The sequence below is a fragment of the Rana temporaria genome, chromosome 8 (assembly GCF_905171775.1).
Source record: "Rana temporaria chromosome 8, aRanTem1.1, whole genome shotgun sequence".
Lineage (NCBI taxonomy): Eukaryota > Metazoa > Chordata > Amphibia > Anura > Ranidae > Rana > Rana temporaria.
In genome coordinates, this window is record NC_053496.1 from 60,314,703 (window position 1) to 60,335,066 (window position 20,364).

General features: G+C 44.6%; 1 protein-coding gene across 3 annotated transcripts in view; it reads right to left on the reverse strand.

Moving 5' to 3' along the window:
* Nucleotides 1-812: 812 nt before the first annotated feature.
* The window catches only part of NT5C2 (5'-nucleotidase, cytosolic II), a 155,131-nt gene continuing 135,579 nt past the window's right edge, over nucleotides 813-20,364 (reverse strand). For all 3 annotated transcript variants that reach the window (XM_040361874.1, XM_040361873.1, XM_040361875.1), the window contains 5 exons: nucleotides 19,680-19,850; nucleotides 14,946-14,997; nucleotides 7,799-7,859; nucleotides 7,206-7,382; nucleotides 813-3,844 (listed from right to left, as the gene is read on the reverse strand). In XM_040361874.1, the coding sequence (XP_040217808.1) occupies nucleotides 3,605-3,844; nucleotides 7,206-7,382; nucleotides 7,799-7,859; nucleotides 14,946-14,997; nucleotides 19,680-19,850 (701 nt within the window). In that variant the 3' untranslated portion in view covers nucleotides 813-3,604. The remainder of the gene's footprint in view (nucleotides 3,845-7,205; nucleotides 7,383-7,798; nucleotides 7,860-14,945; nucleotides 14,998-19,679; nucleotides 19,851-20,364) is intronic.

Sequence of the window (20,364 nt, forward strand, 5' to 3'; positions counted from 1 at the left end):
GAGCTCGTTTTAAATCTATAAAACACACAAAATAACTACGAAATGAAACTAAAATCGTATACTAATAAAAATGTAAATCTTAAAGGAAAAGATCAACATACACATTCATTGAAGGGAATAGAGCAAGGACTATGTATATGGAAGGTTAGAGAATAAGATGTGCATAGGAGTTCTTTCAAAATATGTTTTTTGTAGATAGCATAAATGCAATGATTCTACAACTACTGACATTAGTAAATACCAAACTGCAGCAGTACTGTATGTGGATCTACTACAATATACTGGTTTCTGCACATGGGCATCAGTGAGAGGACCTGTTTGTCTGTGCTATCACTACAGGTCCCAGTATGCCCTGAAAGCTTCAGGCTGGGGCTACGACACCTGAAAACACAGCCGTGCACTGCATTACAATGCCAACATGTTCAATTCTGAAATAACAAAGTTCCCTATGTTTCTTCTACACACATGACTTTGAAAAGATCTGTGCAGTATTCACAAGTGAGTTTGTCTGTATTTTGAATATAATCAGTACAGGATTGCTGAAGATAAAACTTATTCTATAATGCAGAAAAAGGGAAGTGATCATCCCTACTTTCCAACATGGACAGCACCCAGAGATCTCTATTCTCTCTGACCAGACTTCGCTCAGAATACATAGATATGTGTGCCGTCTATATTGTGCTTTGGAACAACGTACAGGCTATTGCATGTCAACAGGCACTCCTCAAATGGTCCAGTAAACATAAATTATGTTCATTTATCAACATCTGATCTGTTGCTAATAATGTTCTCACACACATTATATATATATATTTTCCAGTTTACGATCTCTGATCTTGGTTGATTTTAAATCTGAACGCTAAATATCTCTTCTGAGTAAAAGGTTGGATCCCCTGTCAGGTTTTTCCCACTGAGAGGATTTCCCCTTCACTGAAAAGCAGGATAATGGGGTGATCTGAACTCCATTTTTCTCCAGTGCATTCTTCATATGTTTCTTGGGAAAATGCACTAGGGGGCTGGTGATGGTGTCACTGGCTTCCTAGCATATTCTCCATAGGATTTTATAAAAAGGGATAACCTGTTCAGCTCCGGGAGATGACCTGGGTATCATTGGGACAGAAAGTGAAGGATCTCCCCAATGTAAAAACCTGCCAGAGGATCTGGTCCTTCCACGCTTAGTGTAGGTACTGAAGAGAAAGGGGGTTTTGATAAAAATGGCCGACTTCCTGTTACACTATTAAGAAACATGTCAACCAGAAAAGAATAAATAAATGATAGATAAATCAGAGGTTCCTTAACCGTAAATACCATTTTTAATTCCTTACTACAAACGTATGCCTTTTCCTATTCAGGGCTAAACAGGTTTGCTTGACCCCTCACCCCCCACCCTCCCAGCAGCATTTACTTGCATCTCCCCTCCATTCCAATCAGCTTCGGGAGCCAAAGAAAACAGTTACTTCCGAGCGTGGAGGAGCATGTTACAGAACTGGGCCCCTTTGTAAGCTTCCACTCGATAAACTTGTAGTATACATAGAGCTTTTCTTTCACTTCTGGTGGTTGAATGGAGTAGTGATGGAGCCAAAGGAATAGAAGTATATGCTGTGGAGGGCTTTAACAAAGTGAACATGTTGCTCTGCTCTCCATGTGTAAAACACGTGTTCATTTTAAGTAAATATCTACATTCTTACATACATATTTGTGAATCTTATGAGCAGTTCTTTTATATAAGGCAAACTGTATTGTAGGTGTATTGGTCCTTTAATCCAGCTTTCAAATGTTGCTTCTTGGCGTGAAGTGCTTACAATGCACAGCACAGAGACAGACAACCAGACACTGGTTGTCACCATTTTCTTATCATGCACCTCAATGTCTGCACCTGCTAAGAAACAACATTAGCAGGATGAAATGACAACCCTGTGTGTACCGCCTAATGTAAAGCATAGATGTGACAAATGGAGATGCCCATGCTGCAATATACATAAAGCTGCCTTCCCTTCTATCATGGAGGGAATGAACACGCAATAAATGAGTGATCAGATACACGACAAACACAAATGTGCAGCATTGTGCTATCCTGTGTTGTGCTCCTCTAGTTAGAAAACTTTGTAACAACACTGTATATATCGCTAAACACGAAAGAAAAGCACTAGCTAAAACAATATTGTCAACCCTTACAGTATTTCCAGAGCAATACAAAGCAATGCATTTGAAAGCAGTGGTCTATGAGGCCACAAATGCTCACCCAATAGGTGATTTTTGGATATTAAAAAATAAAAATCACAGCAAAAAAAACTTACACTTTGCAACACTGTGCAAGCTTGAATTACAAATACAGTGAAGGCAGCCATGTGTGAATTTAACTTTTTATCAATTCACCAGGAATCAGTAAACTATAAGAATGAAAAAGCAGTGTAACCCAATCAGCCATTCAGAAGACACTTTTTTACAGTCTGCTATCCACTGAGAAAAGAGGAAATCTGACTGGTTGCAAACCCTGCATCAGAATGGCTATGCCTTAGATCTATGCCCACCTATGTAAAAATGTGGACTTGAATGTTTTAAAGAATTAATACCTATCTTACAACTGTTCTGCCTGTGAGGCCTAAATGTGGGCAACATTTGGCAGAATCCTGAGAAAGGAAAGGATTAGAAATCTGCCAGAACATTCTCTTGAGATCTGTGATCCCCAACTTTCCCAGGATCTCACAGGAGGGACCAAGACATCACCCCCTTCTAAGTACTAAGGGTGAAATATATGGTGCGATAAGGCAATTCAGTTTTTATCAGGTTTTTTTTTTTGTCATCTTATTACATAGAGAGCTGGGGCACACAAGAATAAGCAGAGCTTATATTTTGATGCAAAGTCCCTTTTAAATCAATCCTTTCTAGAAACATAAAAGGGTCGAGTCCACTGCAGCACATTTAGTGACAAGTTGCAAAACAAGCACTATACTGGAAAATCTGACAATCACTGCATAAGAGCATAGGTGCCCTTGGCAATCTTGTCCATTAAACTTTGGCAGGATATTGATGTCCACTAGGGGGCGCTCACATCATTACCAGATCAGAGAAACACAGCAAATCCCCAACATATCTGAACGGACGTCATGTAAGAGAACCATTAACTGGTAACCGAAATGGAACGCATCAAGCGCTCCACTGCCCGTGCTAAATAATTCTTTAGCTACAGCACCAATAGAGAAGGTGCTGATCTGTAATATACAAAACCTATGTGCTCAAAGGAGCTGCGTGCCTCATTATCCATCAGCTCTGCAGACAACACATTGCGGGATGGTTTTGGAAGTATAAAAACTACAATAGAAAACAGAATGTAGTAAATACTGTGCCACATCTCTCACAGAAGAGGTCCATGGAACTTTCTGACAGAAATGTACGACCTGGAGGAAGAGAGTGCAAATGCCAACTTGCATTCAGAACTTTGGACGGGAAAAACCAAAAGGAAATTAAATCCAGAGAAAAATGTATGTTTCTTTCTGTTTGTGAATGGAAAATTCTCTCATGGAAGGAAATGTTTCTTTGTAAAATATTAGTGACTTGTGGGGATATTTTATCCTGTTTAGGATAATGCTTGTCTTGCAGGATTTTACTCTTCTTCCTCCTCCTCTTCCTCCTCATCATCATCCTCATCGTGGCAGTGTGTAATCTCCTGTGGGGTCAGTGGGAAGAGGTTGGGAGGTTTGATCTCACTGATGGAGCGAGTCAAATGATGCCGCTTGAATTCAGAGTCTTTGTAGTCGAGGGAACTGCGGTTTCTCGTTGCCAGTGGGGATTCAGATTCATTAACATCTACATGAATATGCTCCACGGTAGATTCATGGGGCATCTGGAAACAAACAGATTGAAAGTTTAAACTTATTATTTACTAAAAATGTCTCATAGAAATGCCTGTGTTGCAGCCAATCAACTTTCACCTTTTTTGTATTGGGGAGTGTGTCGATTACTGCTTTTTAACTCATACAAGTCAATGAAGATGCAAAAGCAGATTGAAGAAAAATACTGCAGCTTAGGAGGTCAAATGCAGGTAAAATATACAGGTCAATGAACCGTAAATCTCAGAAACATCTCCGACTGATCCCGAATGCAAGCAGAATGCACCTAAATGTGAGCGGCATTTGCCCATCGAATCAAGCTTTTAGGTAATGTTAGAAAGATGATTGGCTACTATGGGTGTCAGGTCTTTTTGTTTTCAGACATCTGGAAATATGACAAAACATTTCTAAATGTCTTCTATTTAATTGCTCTAATGATGCACCTTGCACGTCTGCTCAGTATTTTCTAATGAACCAGGCCTGATGTTTACATGCTTAACACTGGGTTCACACTTAGTGCGGACGTGGTTCACAGCAGGGGTCCAGTCAGGCCCAAATTTTTGCCTAAAATTCGGACCTGAAACAGAGCCAAAGACGCACAGGACAATCGGCTCTGCGGCCGTCACGGAGATGCGTGAACCAGCGCCATTGAGAGCCAGGCACACTCTCCTGCCATGCGAATTGTATGCGGGGAAACCTGCATACAATTCTCACTAGTGTGAATCACGCCTTAAGCCATGGGTGCTCAACTTGTGGCCGTCCAGCTGTTGCGAAACTACAAATCCCATCATGCCTCTGCCCTTAGAAGTCACGCTTGTAACTGTCAGCCTTGCAATACCTCATGTGACTTGTACTTCTGGAACAGCAGGAGGGCCACAGGTTGGTCACCTTAAGCTGTATTTTGTTAAAATGGAGTCGATTTACTACAACTGGTGCAGCTGTGCATGGTAGCCAATCATCTTCACACTTCAGCTTGTTCAATTGAGCTTCGACTGGTACGACAAACTCTCCGACATTGGAAGCTCATGTCACATGACGTGTGAAAATCAATGTTCCCCTATGGGAGCCGTTTTAATTGGTGCGACACAAGTCGGTCCGACTTTGAAAATGCTCCCTGCACTACTTTGGTTCAAATTTGATCCTACTTTAGCCCATTGAATATCACTGAAGTCGGATCAAAGTCGGATCGCTGTCTTGCCTGAGCAGACTTTGGCCTGCGACTTGTGCTCTGATTATCTTGAGGGGGAAGTCCACACCAAATAAAAAAGACAAACAAAAAATAAACAGCATGGGTTCCCCCTCTAAGAGCATACCAGGTTCTTCGTTCTGGTATGGATTTTAAGGGGAACCCCCTACGCCAAAATAACGGGGTGTGGGAGTCCCCCCAAAGTCCATACCAGACCCTAATCCGAGCACGCAGCCCAGCCGGTCAGGAAAGGGGGTGGGGACCCCACCCCAAAGCACCTTGTCCCCATGTTTATGAGGACAAGGGCCTCTTCCCGACAACCCTTGCTCTGTGGCAATAGAGCAAGAGCAGAGGGAAGACACCGAAGAATGGGCAGAAGACAGAGGGAGAAGAACCGGAAAGGGGAGAAGAAGTCGAAAGAGACCCCCGGACCTGCCTAATAAATTACTTTAAAAACCTGTGTAGTGTGTTTTTTTTTTACACTTTTTTTCCTGGTGAATGGGTAGGGGTACAATGTACCCAATACTCATTCACATAGGGTAGAGGGCCGTGATCTGAGGTCACCCTTATTAAAAGGGGGCTCCCAGATTCCAATAAGCCCTCCGCCCGCAGACTCCCACAACCACTGGGAAAGGGTTGTCGGGAAGAGGCCCTTGACCTCATCAACATGGGGACAAGGTGCTTTGGGTGGGGGGCGCACCCCCCATGCTGAGGGCATGTGGCATGGTATGGTTTGTGGGGGGGCGCTCGCTCGTCCCCACCCCCTTTCCTGACCGGCCGGGCTGCGTGCTCGAAAAGGGTCTGATATGGACTTTGGGGGGACCCCCACGCCGTTTTTTCAGCGTAGGGGGTTCCCCTTAAAATCCATACCAGACCAAAGGGCCTGGTATGCTCTTAGAAGGGGAACCCATGGCGTTATTTTTTGGTGTGGAGTTCTTCCTAAAGATTCATACCAGACACATTGCCTGGTATTGTCGGGGATCGAAGACGGATCCCTGTTCATTGAAGTCAAGTGCATGTCGGACTTCAAGTTGCAGGACAAAGTTGGATCCAAAGTAGTACGGCTGTCGCGTCGTACCAGTGTGAACCCGGCCGAAAGCAGAATACCAGGCTGAAAGCTGATCGGTTTCTATGCACAGCTGCACCACATTTTGTCCTCTCTAGTTTTAGTAAATCAACCCCAATGTCACAAAGAGTCTCGTACCCCTGAAATAAATTGATCTGGTAAAATCCCTAATCCATGCAAATCTCCCTAGTTGGATTATTCAACAAATTCAAATTTTACAAGCAATCCAATACACATTATCTGTGACATTATTAAAGTGACACTAAAGCTTCGATTTTTTTTTTTTAAATAACAAACATACTTGCCTCCACTATGCAGTTTGTTTTCCACAGAGTGGCCCCTCGATCGTCCTCTTCTGGGGGTCCCACGGCGGATCTCGTGGCTCCTCCTGCAAGAGCTAACCCCCTCTGGGAAGCTCTCTGCCATGGGATTTAATTGACAGCAGTGGGAGCCAATGGCTGCGCTGCCATCAATCTATCCAATGAAGAGCCGATCAGGCATGGAGAGAACGACGCGGGATTGCGCCGTTGAAAATTCAGGGCTCAGGCAAGTTAAATGGGGGCTGGGGGGGGGGGTCAGTGCCTGCAAGGTCTTTTTTCACCTTAATACAAAGGATGCGTTAAGGTGAAAAAACACGAAGGTTTACAACGCCTTTAAGAGTTAAAGGTAATCCTTCATTGTCTAATGAATGTGTAATTATACTAAACACTATTTTTAGTTCAATGATTACAACTGAAGTGTGTGCTGTTAAAATATGGAGCCTGCCTTTACAAACCTTTCCTTTTGAGAATGCTAGTTGTATAGGTGTCATGTTGATCCACCTCACAATATGCAGATCAGGAGCTTGAATTAGAATTTTGGACGTTGCATGTTTGTTCTAGTTCAGACTCAAAATGCTGAATCAATGAAAGCCAGGCATCTAGCTTTTCTTAAAAATAGATCAGAAATAGCATGCTCCATATTTTTTTGTATAAAAAAATAAATAAATTCTACACCTGTCAAAAAGGAATTCCTCTGCTAGTAACAGAGTGGCTGATCTTATTGAAAATGTATGTATACTGTCCAGCAGTCATATTGCAGAGAGGCACGGACATCAAAGCAGATGCTGGGTGAAGAGACTTACCAAGACATGTGCTGCTCTGAAGAGATAGCTGAATGGATAATACAAGAGATTGATGAAGGAGGCTGCATACAGATCTGCATATCGCATAACCTGACTGGCAAACAATGTCTGACGGGATCCACTGCGGAAAAGGCTTCCCATCATCCCATAGCACATGTCCATGTCATGAGTGACTTTCTAAAGAAAACATAAAGAGACAAATGATCGTTATTGTTTAACATCTGCATTTCTGAAATTTGTAGATTGTGTATCCCAATCAAAATTCCAAACCAAGTTTTGCAAGAATCTAATAAAAGCATAAAGGATTCCTTCACATAGTCTGAATGTATAGTGAATAGATCAGTTTGGGTGATTGTATAATAAAATACGTCAGAAGGACAGTTACTTTACATTTGATTTTATCTTGACAATACTATTTAGAGCACAGAGAAGCCTGATTTTACACCCTTGAGATTTCAGAAATCTACAAAACACAGCTGACTATTATATACAGTGACTTCACCATGTATTTAATATTAACAAAAAACTGAACGAGATGCGATATACTGTGCAACGAGAGAAAAATTACTTCTGAGAATACATGGTTGTAATACCTTAATTCGCCTCTGGATGGAGCTGATGTCTGGCCTCTCATTACTGCTACTGTCCAGGTGTCTAGAATATATAATGTTGTGTGTTAATTCATCCACATAAAGAAGAATTCGTAAAACAGATGTCCTAAAGATATAGCAGCCTGTTTAATCATGCCAACTACTGAACCATATGCTGAATTGAAGCTGAACTCTAACCTAAACTTTTTTTTTTTCCAGCTTTGTTTGGAGTATGAAAAGGACAACCTCTCAGGCTTTTATTGACATCTGTATTCTTTCTGCGATTTCCTCTCATTTCCTGTCCCAGTAGCTGTACAAAAATGATGGGAAATCCTACCCAGCATTAACCCAAACAACAATGAAAACCTGACAGAGGTTCTAACCTCACCACACTCCAGTTTTTAGGTTAAGTACCAAGATTCCTCCTGCTCCTGCCAGCACCCTTTCTTTTCCATTCAACTGAACAGACAGGGCAGTTCTTGCTTCAGTAGTCTGCTTTGAACATACTATTTAAAACGGAACTACAATGCCCTGACAGATTCATTTACTTATCCTAATTATAGGTAAAATATATTTCATGATTTTCCACGATCAAATAATGTTATCTGCCTAGTGTTCATGCCTAAGCAATCCCCAACATTACACAGCTGTTGGTAAATCATTGGTTGGACAAATCAAATCTGAAACAAACATCTGTCTATGGCCATCTTAAAGGATAAGTTTACCTTTGGAAAATGTTACATGTTCCACCCATCTTTAGGGTGGAACAATGAACATGTTCCAGCATCTGCATCCTTCTCCTCCTATTCCCTAGCTCTCTGTGATTATGGGATTACACCAGCGATCAGATGATTGCAGGTGCAATGCTCTGCAGGCCACTTAGAAAATAAATAAATAAATGCACTTTATTTTGCCTGCCAAAAAATGTACATTTATTTATATATAAAAAAAAAAGTGAAATTGTCCTTCAAAGGCAATTACGTATTGGTGTTTTTATTGGTCTTCAGGTTGCTCTGCAATGCACAGGTACATGTGAATTTAATATTGCACCTCAACAGCTGCTGAAGGAGAAATATAGGATACTGCCCTAGCTTTACACAACACCTTATTATGGGTATGGTAATATGTTCATGAGATTAAATAAAGCTTTATATTCCTACTTGCATATGAAAATGTAGTGAAACGTCACACCTCCGATTCCTTGTGTGCAAAAGGTTTCTTCCGTCAGCAATGATAGACACTCCATCCATATCCTCCCTCTGACACATTACAATAAACAATGTCACATGTAGTGTCTCTGTCATTGCTGACAGAATAGGATTTTTGTACTCACTTCTCTGAAGTTCATGGACGGACACGGCTCCTTTATTCTTGACCTTAGGGTTTATATGCCGTCTATCGGGAGAGGACTAGGCAGACACCCCTCACCCTGCAGTCAGCAGCTTAGTTCGTCAAATAGCAGTACAAACATAAAAAGGAGGGGTGGGTGCTGTGTCCGTCCATGAACTTCAGAGAAAAGGATTTTACGGCGAGTACAAAAATCCTATTTTCTCTTTCGTTCATGGACAGACACAGATCCTTAATTCTTGACCTTAGGAATGTCCACAAGCAGTGTAAAAAAAACGAGGGGTGGGAACAGCAAGCAAACAAACTTCCACCCAAAACAACCAGAGCTCCTCAACGGGGGAGTTGCAACCTTAAAACAGCCGTCTGCAAAACTTTGCGGCCAAAGCAAGCATCCGCAGATGCATGCACATCAACCTTGTAAAACTTAGTGAAAGTGTGAACGGACGACCAGGTCGCCGCCTTACACGCCTGGGAGACAGGCGCTTGATGTCGGAAAGCCCAGGAGGCACCTATTGCCCTGGTCAAATGCGCCGTGACAGGAAAGGGAGGCGCCCGCCCTTTTAGGGCATAAGTCTGAATCACGATCTGTCTGATCCACCGAAAAATGGTGGCCGATGAGACTGCCAGGCCTTTCTTTGGACCAGTCACCGACACAAACAGCGAGTTTGACCTCCGAAACTGAGCCGTAGCAGACAGATACACCCGCAGAGCTTGGACCACATCCAAGGAATGTATAGTAACCACTGAGGACACAAGGATGGAAGCACAATGTCCTCATTTAGATGAAAAGCTGAAACAACCTTTGGAAGAAACTAAGGCTGCGGGCGTAGCACCGCTTTATCCTTGTGGAGAATAAAGTATGGAGACTTGCAAGACAAGGCCGCCAATTCAGAAACCCTCCTGAATGATGTAATAGCCACCAGAAAGGCAACTTTTTGAGAGAGTGTCAAAAGGGAAATTTCTCTGATGTTCTCAAGCGGAGGTTTCTGAAGAACCGAGAGCACCAGATTCAAATTCCACGGGGGCAGTGGTGGTCGAACCGGAGGGGCCACATGTTGAACCCCTTGAACAAACCAGTGAATGAGCCGCCAAGGGTCGTTGAAAGAAAACAGCCAAGGCTGAAATCTGCCCCTTAATGGTGCTTAAGGAAAGTTTTTGATCCACTCCTCGCTGTAAAAACAGCAGGATCCTGGAAACCGAATATGTTCGTGGACGCCAATCTATCTCCTCACACATAGAGATGCAGGCCTTCCACGTGCGATGATAGATCTTCCGAGAAGATGACTTCCGTGCCCTCAGCATGGTGGAAATTATTGAATCCGACAGGCCTCGGTTCCTTAGTATCTGACTTTCAACAGCCATGACGTTAAAGCCAGCGACTGTAAAGCAGGATGAAGTATAGGACCTTGCGACAGAAGGTCCTCTCACATCGGTAGTCGTCAAGGAACATCCCCCACCAGGCATACCAAGTCGGCGTACCAGGGAACACCGAGGCTAATCTGGGGCAATTAGAATCACCAGAATTCCCTCGGTCTCCACTCTGCAGAGCAGACGAGGAATGCGCTTCAGGGCGGGGGGAGGCATAAATTAGTCAATACTGTCCCCACGGAGCCACCAATCTATGGACCTGGCCACAAACCTCAATACCTTCCGATCGAGTCGAGAAGCCAGGAGATCCACGTCTGGCGTGCCCTATCTCGAAACACATCCGGGTGTAGTGACCATTCTCCTTGGTCCAGCATCTGGCGACTTAGGTAGTCCGCTTGCCAGTTATCTACGCCCGGAATGTATATGGCCGATAGAGCCGGCACGCTCCTGTCTGCCCACCTCAGGATGTGAGCGACCTCCAATGCTGCAGCCAAGCTTCTGGTTCCTCCTTGATAGTTGACATACGCCACCGCCGTGGCGTTGTCTGACTGGATCCTGACTGGATGTCCCTGCAGCCTCTGTGACCATGTGGAGAGGCACAGCCTGATCGCCTGAAGTTCCAGCACATTGATCGGCAGGCGGGATTCTTTCCGCATCCAGCGACCCTGTGTCGACTGTACGCCCCAAACTCCCCCCCAACCGGTCAGGCTGTCGTCCGTCGTGATCACCGTCTAGTGAAAGGGAAGGAACGACTTCCCGGACTGAAGGGCCGGAGATCTCAGCCACCAGACCAGGGAAGCCCCGACTATCTGACTCACTCAGATTTGACAATCCAGGGACAACGGAGATTTGTCCCATTTGGACAGGATCTCCTTTTGCAAGACTCGAGTGTGGAATTGAGCATACGGTACCGCCTCGAAGGTGGCCACCATGAGACCCAGGACTCGCATGCAAAAGCGCAGCGACGACCACCTGCAGGATGCCAACAGCTTCACCGCAGCCCGAAGAGTCTGCAACTTTTCCAGAGGGAGAAAAACTCTCGCCTCTGGAGGAGTCAAGAATTCACCAACACCGACTTCTGGAGGTTCAGTACCCAACCAAACTCGCAAAGGACCTGACTGGCTATAGCCACATCCTCCTCTAATTCTGAGTCTGAAGCAGCTCTCAGAAGGAGGTCGTCCAGGTCGTCCAGGTAGCCCACGATAGCGATTCCTCGCTGTCTCAGCAAGGCCAGAATCGGGGCGAGCACCTTGGTGAAAACCCTTGGTGCCGACGCCTGGACAAAAGGGAGAGCTACACTTTGGTAGTGATCATCCCAGACTGCGAAGCGCAGAAATCTGATGCCTGACGTATATGGGGACATGAAAGTATTCGTCCTTCATGGCCAAGGACGCCATCCCCCGGATGGAGTGCAGAGACCACAGAGCAAACGGATTCCATTCCTGAACCTTTGTATCTTTACAATGTGTTAAGGGCCTTGAGATCCAGGATTGGACGGAACCCTGGGATTCCAAACATATTGGAGTAGAATCCCTGAAACCTTTCCGGTAGCGGCACAGGTACTATTACCCCACGCATCAGCAGGTCCTGCACTGCCCCAAACAGGGCGTTCCGACGAGCCGGAAGAAGATGAAGGTTGGGGGGGGGGGGAATCTGTTTGGTGGACAAGAAAGGAATTCCATCTTGTACCCTGATGAAACCACTGCAAACCCACTGGTCGGAAAGCAGGGAGGTCCACGAGCTGCAAACTCACGAAGGCGACCCTCCACCTGTGAGTCGGGTGGTGGCAAACGTTCATGCTGTCGCAGATTTGTGAAACCAGGGACGCTTTTGTTCCTCAGCTGGCCCCTTTTCGGCCTGGCAACGCTTACCTGTGGGCCCGGGCTGACAAAAAAAAAAACGCTTCTGAGCGCAAAAGGGGGGCCCTGGCCAATGGTGTGGCTCCTTACCTTTTCTGGATTGTGGGAGCAGCGTGCTCTTACCCCCAGTGACATTTTTAATAATGTCATCCAGCGAGGCTCCAAAAAGCCTCTCTCCCTGGAAGGGCAAATTCGCCAGAGCCTTCTTGGAAGTCTGGTCCGCGGACCAGCATTTTAGCCAAATCAGGCAACATAGTCACCACAGCAGATACTGAGGCTCTGGAAAGCAAGGGGGCCGTATCTAAGGCTGCATCGCAGACATATTTAAAGGCCATGCACCAACTGGTCGGCCAGTTCCACGCAGACTGGAGAAGCCTGTTGCTCTACCAACTCATGGTGCAACAATTCAGCCCATTCTGTAAGTGTCTGTGACACCAGGGCCATGGCCAACACTGGCCGCAATGCTGACCCCAACAACGTGAACATGGTCCAGGCCACCGCCTCGGCCCTCCTGTCTGCAGGGTCCTTAAAAGCAGGGGTCCCCTTTTTCGGAATCGTGATTACCTTGTTTAACCTGGATACCAGAGGGTCCACAATCGGGGGAGATGTCCATTTTTTCAGGAGACTCTCTTTAAAGAGGTAACGGACTGCCACGCATTTTGGGACCGAAAATGCCCTCTCCGGTCGTTCCCATTCTTTGTATATAAACCTATCAAAATAAGTTAGGTATGGAATCACCTTAGCAGTGCGGGCCGGCTTGTGGGACCCAAAAGGGGCCGACACCTCAGTAGATCCCCCCGCTGTATCCTCCAATTTTAGAGGCTCCTGCATTGTGGTGATAAGTGCTCCAAAAAGCGCCTGTCCGAATGGTCACGTCAGAACAGGGGCCGTGTGCTACAGCCAGGCCAGAGTCTGAATCAGAGCTTTCCCCAGAAGATGGTGGGGGGAGGGGCGTTTACCCCCCTTTCGCCCACACACCGCCTCCACCTTGGCAACAAAAGACTCCAGGGACTGCCAACAAAGCGTCCATAGGCACCGCAGGTGCAAGGGCACCGGCTGCTATTACAGGGATGTCTGGGGAAGAAGCATAAGCTTCTGATGCCATACTGACCCACACTCGCCTGACAGCCACTTAGGGGCTAAAGGCAAGGTACACAAAAGGTCCACCCTCCTAGCCGCTATAGACCGAGGGGCCCCCCAGAGGACTCACCACCCTGACCCAGGTACTGCACAGCACCGTGGTCCGCTCTCTCTCTCCTGTACTGACTGTTCGAGGTGTTCTCCTGCATCTGAGGTGTTCTGTGATGTTCGCGCCGTTGAGAAAGACATTTTTCAGCGCTAGAGACCAAAACCAAGCTAGGGCTACAAGAAAATGGCTGTCAGACATCTCAGGAAAAAAGAGCGTGAGCTACAAGACAATCGGCGCCAGCTGCAATAGCATTAGAACCAGCGCGGCTACAAGAAAATGGCGCCGGCTCATCCAAAATGGCCGGCGATCGTTCCTGAGGTAAAAGAAAAGGCCGTGAACACGCTCGAAGGCCCCCCAACATGGCAGACCAGGCAACAACCCACAACTGAGCATGGACCCCCGACACCCAGCGCAGCCCCCAGTCAGGACCCGGAGCCCCCCCCCCCCGGACAGGTACACAGCAGGCCCAGCCTATCGATTCATGGGGAGGAGGGAAGGGACAGGGAGAGAAGAGAGGGAGAGTAACCTCCCAGAAATGCCCAGCCGTTCCATCCTGCCGAAACCCTACTTATCCATCCTGCGGGGACTGCTGGACGCATTCCGGACAGACCCATCACCCAAGCAGTACGGATTGGCTGTCGGCCACAGCCCACTGTGACTCGAACAGCAGTAGCCCGGTCATATGTGTGCCCCGGAGCATATAGCTCATCGGCCACCCCTGGAGAAATGAGGTATGTCGTGGCCGACCCAGCGTGTAGCTAAAGGTGTGCTCACGCTCGATGGCCGGGCTGGGGAGACTACAAGGTTCTATATTATCCAGCCTGTCACCCAGCCAGCAGTTCATAGTAAATCACAGGATAAAAAAAAAAAAAAAAAGTAGAAAAAAGTAAAAAAAATCTCCAGGACCAATGGTCCCAACCGGAAACCAGGTCCTTCTCCTATGCTAGGCAGAAAAAAAACTGAGCTGCTAGATGTAGTGTGAGCGGTTATAGCCAGAGGGACCGCCCCCTGGGCGGTACTGTTCAGCCTTGCTGTTACATGTTTTTAACGGTTTAACATGTCTGCCTAGTCCTCTCCTAATAGACGGCATATAACCCTACTGTCAAGAATAAAGGAGCTGTGTCCGTCCATGAACGAAACAGAATTTTTTTTGCATGCAAGGGGTCAATGGTGTGCGGCTTTGCTACTTTCACATACAGTGTGGTGAGATGATGGTACCCAGAGGCTGCCAGCACCTCAAACCGGAGGGAGGAGAGATACACAGGCCCTCAGAACGGTTTCAAAAATACGAGAGTAGCTTTATATTCCTGCTACAGCTCTGAAGACCAAATCAAGCTATTACTCCTCCCATCTTGTACACTTTACAAAAGAATCACATACTACTTACTTGTACAGTTCTGCCAAGAAGATATCCAAGCTCTGAAGCTCCTCAAAAAGTGCTGAATTAAATAAAATAACAGAAGTAGATGAAGCACTTAACATGGAAGTCATAATAAGAACAAAACAACATAAATTGGTGTCTATTTTAGGAAAACACTTGATAACAGAAAAAGAAAGCGGAAGCAGGAACACCAAAGCCAGAGATTTCTAGGCATGGGAGTGACAATAGAGACACCCAAAACAGAAAAACTATGAAGAGAAAAACTGCCCGAAGTATAACAAGCACTATAACTAGATCTGACCCATCTCACTACCACAAGGTCTATTGCCACGCTGGAGGGCCCTATGGCAGCCAAGTGTCAAAAAATGCCATTGTGCAAGCCTGCCCGAATCTTAGCATGCCACCCACAGAATGAAGACATAGTGAAGACATCAAGCAGTGTCATGTGACACTCGGGACATGGGTACGGGAGGGATGCCAGGAAACAGCCAGAATAGGAAGGAAACAAAGCAAGGTGGGAACGACCTGGGGATGGATTTCGAAAACTAATAAGCGAGAAGAAATACACCGTATGTGTGCGTGTTTAAATACACATTGGAAAAAAGATACATTTTATTTGAAGCAGCACTCGAGTAGGATTAAAGGGGGGGAAAAAATTAAATCTTACTTTTGGCACTCAGCAAAAAAGATGGTGGACTCTTGATGAGGCACCTCATGCACATGAGTTTCTGCAATCCTATGTAGGGTTAAAGGTCCTCTGGGTGACATGAAAACATGTCCTGCACAATATAACGATTTTTAACCCTCACCTGCACTTATCTACAACAGCCCAGTTGGGGTCATCTGCTTACCAATATATTTCTCTAGGCTATTATCCTGTCCACTATTCAGAGATGGAGTTTTCAAACTTGCACAAAGTACATTAAAGTGTAAGTCCACCCAAAACAAGCCAGCTCAACCAACTGGCAGCCTGACCTCCACCGTCACATCACATGCTAAGCAATACAGTTCCTCATTGTCCAAAACTACAGAAGGATTCAGTCCCCATCTTAGCATGTGATCTGAATGAAGCTGTGGCAGGAGTCAGGATAACGGGAACAAGAGGAGATATTGTGGATGGATTGACACTAAAATGTCCAGAGGCATCAGATGCCTGGTCAATCAATGATTAACCTTCAGTAAGAGATACAAGCTTTCATATGAATTCCTCCTGGTGGATCAGTGGGATTTAAAACAATTTATTAGCTCATGCAACTTTCTATTTAGTCATATTTGGGGCTTAAGCCACGTACACACGACTGTTTTTCAGGACGTGAAAATGCAATTTTTTAAAATGGTCATTAAAAACCATCGTGTGTATGCTCCAGAGCATTTTTCTCAACGTGAAAAAAGGGCATTAAAAATTTAGAACATGCGTGTGAAGGATTTAACGACGTGAAAAAAACGTGCATGCTCAGAAGTTATGAGACGGGAGCACTCGTTCTGGTAAAACTAGCGTTTGTAATGGAGATAGCACATTCATCACGCTGTAACAGACAAAAGCACGAAGACTGAAAAGCGCGAATCGTCTCTTACCAAACTTTTACTAACACAAAATCATCAAAAGCAGCCCAAAGGGTGGCGCCATCTGAATGGAACTTCCCCTTTATAGTGCCGTTGTATGTGTTGTACGTCACCACGCATTGCTCGAGCATTTTTTCCCCCCACAATGGTGTGTATGCAAGGCAGGCTTGACAAGAATCACGCCGAAAAAAAATAGTTTTTTCTAGGACATTAAAAATTGTCGTGTGTACGCGGCTTTAGAAGAGAATTTGTGAGAAGTGTTAATATTAGAAGCAGCTTTGCAAGTGAGGTATTTTTTCAACGCATAAATACTGGGCCTGGCGCAGTAACCCACGTCAACGCACTACTGTATCCATCAAAGGCTCAAAGCTGCTTCTACACTGCTGTCACATTCAAGAAGAACATGCTTTACATAGCGACTTCAGCCCGCTGTCTGATGAAAATGGGTTTTGGCTGCACTTCTCCTTTTAGAAGCAGGAAGAGAGAATAAATCTCTCCAAAGTAAAGTAAATCTTGTCCTAGGGCCTATTAAGGTTGTCCATATTCATGCAACAAAAAAATAGTTTTTTGATGCATGAAAATGCACTACACGTAGAAATCCTATTGGTTTCCTATGTTGGCTGGTTCACATCTATGTGCGTTTTGAAAAATAAACTAGGAGGGTCCATTCACATCTAAATGTGGTTGTTCCCATGCTCTCTCACACACATGGAACAATGTAAATTCAGCCTTAGACAGTTGCCACCATAACAAGTATTCCCATTTCTTCTTGCATCAGTGACAGCACAAAAATGTTGAATTTTCCCTCACCCTTCGTCCCAGTGACAAACACCGCCAAGACAAAGAACAAAGGTAATCTCCCGAGCGGGGACAAAGATTTCAATAAAAATATCACAGGATTGCTAACCCTTCTGCTCTCTAAGGCCCCTTTCACACTGCCATGACATAAAAGTTGCTTGATTTTGCTGCGATTTCAGGGAATGCCTGCGTAAACTTGAGGTCTATGGACTTCAACTCGCATGAAAGTCAGACCAAAGTAGTACAGGGACTACTTTGAAGTGGGCACGACTTGAAGTCGCACATATATGAATGGTTATTAGAAATTATGGGGAACGACTTGTTATGCGACTTTGCAGTTCCAAGTCGCAGGACAAATCGCACAAGTGTGAAAGGGGCCTAACTCAAATGAAAGAAAAAAATGTTAGTTTTAAATAAATCTTTATGTAAACCAGCAAAGGACAGAAATATGAAATATGTCCACGTTATGTCTGCCATGGTTCACTCAACTTTTTAGGGTGCAGCTCCAGGCATCTTATCCAAATCTCAGTATCTAATAGGTCACTGATCTGGAACAAAGGACTGAAGCTCATATTTTTCAGATGTCAGTGGCTGCATGCTTGTTCCAGACCCAGAACACACTAAGGCTTGGTTCACATTGATGCGACATAGGATCTGGCTTGTGAGACCCCAAGTCGAATGACATGTGAAATTCAATGTTTCCCTTATCTCAACTGATACTACACAAATCTGTCGATCTTTAGAAAAGGTTCCTGCACTACTTTGGTCTGACTTTAATACAAATTCAATTACACCGAGAGTAAAAATTCACATCAAAGGCGTATTAGAGTCTGAATCGAAAGCTGCACTGAAAGTAGCATGACTTTGGAGTCGGGCTAATGTGAGCTGAGCCATAGTAGTGAAGGATCAGGATACCACATCTGGAGCTTGTACATTCGAAAAACAAGCCCAAATCCACTTCTTCTCTTAGGCCCCATACACACGATAGAATCCATCCGCAGATAAATCCCAGCAAATGGGTTTCTGCGGATAGATCCTATGGTGTGTACACGCCAGCGGATCTGTTTCCGCGGAGAAATCTCCTCTGGGATGGATTCCAGCAGATCGGATATTTGCTGACATGCACAACAAATCCATCTGCTGGAATCCATTCCAACGGATGGATCTGCTCGTCTGTACAGACTCACCGGATCCATCCGTCCAAAGGGATTCCCCGCACGCGTCGTAATGATTTGACGCATGCGTGGAATTCCTTATATGACAGCGTCGCGCCCGTCGCCGCGTCATAATCGCGGCGACACGTCATCGCCAGAGGATTTCCGCGCGGATTTCAATGCGATGGTGTGTACACTCCATCGCATCGAAATCTGCGGAAATCTTTGAGAGGATTTATCCGTGGAAACGGTCCGCTGGACCGTATCCGCGGATAAATTCTCTCGTGTGTATGGGGCCTTACAGGCTTATCCAGAGAAAGAGACAACGGGGAATTATGTTGTGCAAAGTGATCCAGAACAGCCAAAGATTCCAGTTTGCTGAGTTTAAACCAGCAAAAGATAAATTCTAAGACACAGGTATGGATTACTTTTTTTGCCATGCTAATACTCCGAAATGTTTTGCTCAGACTCCTTTATTAGTTCATAAAGCTTGTATCAATGTACCAAAGTAAGTTATTGACCATTATTTGGTAAAAGAATAGGACTCCATCAATGAGCACTTAAAGGGTCAGTCCACCCAAAACAGATATTTCAGTTGTCAGTGTACAACTCTAGGCTGAAACACCCCCAAGAAGAAGTTCTCACACGTTTTAGAGACCACCAGGCTCTACAACACCCAATCATAGAGTCTCACTCACTCCTGCTGCTAAATAATGTCTCTTACAGAGATGTCTCAGACTCCCAATAGACTGAGACTTTCTTCTTATAGCCACATCAAATGGGTGGACCTGGGATTGTACCGTCATTCACATATATAATCAGGGGAGATAATTTAATAAACAGGCATATTCTATAAACTGAAACATCAGTATTGAGTTGACTGACCATTTAACACAAAATAATAACCATTTGTTTTAACAAATAACTGTCTGAAATTGAAACAGATATTTTCTAATTAAATATGCTAAATCTGCCAGTTCTCCACAGACAAATCAGGTTAAATTATTTCAGCTATCCATTTTTCCCTAAATAATAGCCTAATATACTCATTACCCTTGATTAATTGTATTACATTGTTATTGCATTAAGCAGTTAGGAAAATTTTAGGTAAATGATGATTACAATTATTATTACTTTATGTCCTAAAGTAGTATCTAAAGACCATCTTCCATATTTTACTATAATTAAGTACTGTTCTATTAACAGAATGATTGAGACTTCTTACAGCTTTTGTCTGTCCAAACGTGAAGCTCCTGTGCCAGCTCCGGGATGACCAAGAACGTCCTCCACCCCTGACGCTTTTTGGACTTCAAAATATCACCAAAGATGTGATCTCCAATATACAGTATATCTTTCCCTTTAGCGCCTAACAGGTCACACACAGTGTCTGAAGAGCCTAAGAAAAAAAAAAAAAAAAAACATTGTAAAATTGCTTTAAATATGTTCATAATTTTCATCAACATCTCGAAACAATGGCTTCAGAGTCTCATTTGTATGTCGTGTGTCTTGGATATCAACAAGGATCAACAGCACAGGACCGATAAGCATGCAAAAAAAAGTTTGATTGCGAGATTATAAAATGTGGCAAACTACAGCTGTGGGAATAAAGGAGACTATAAATCTAGGTAAGGTAAGACTTAAAAGCATAAATTCATGTTACGAAGGGACCGCCCCTGCTCTGACAGCAAGGCAGAAGTGCGAACCACTGTGTCATTAAAGGATATACAGTATAAAGCCAAAACTTTACTTTTTTATTTTGGATGAAGTAGGGAATGGTTATTATTTCTATGTACAATTGGAAAAATTTCCCTTTACTTCCTGTCTTGTACACACAATAGAGGAAATATTTCCAAGGTGCGTCAAATCCCTTTAGACAGTTGTCACTGGAAAATGTTTGACTTTTCCTTGTT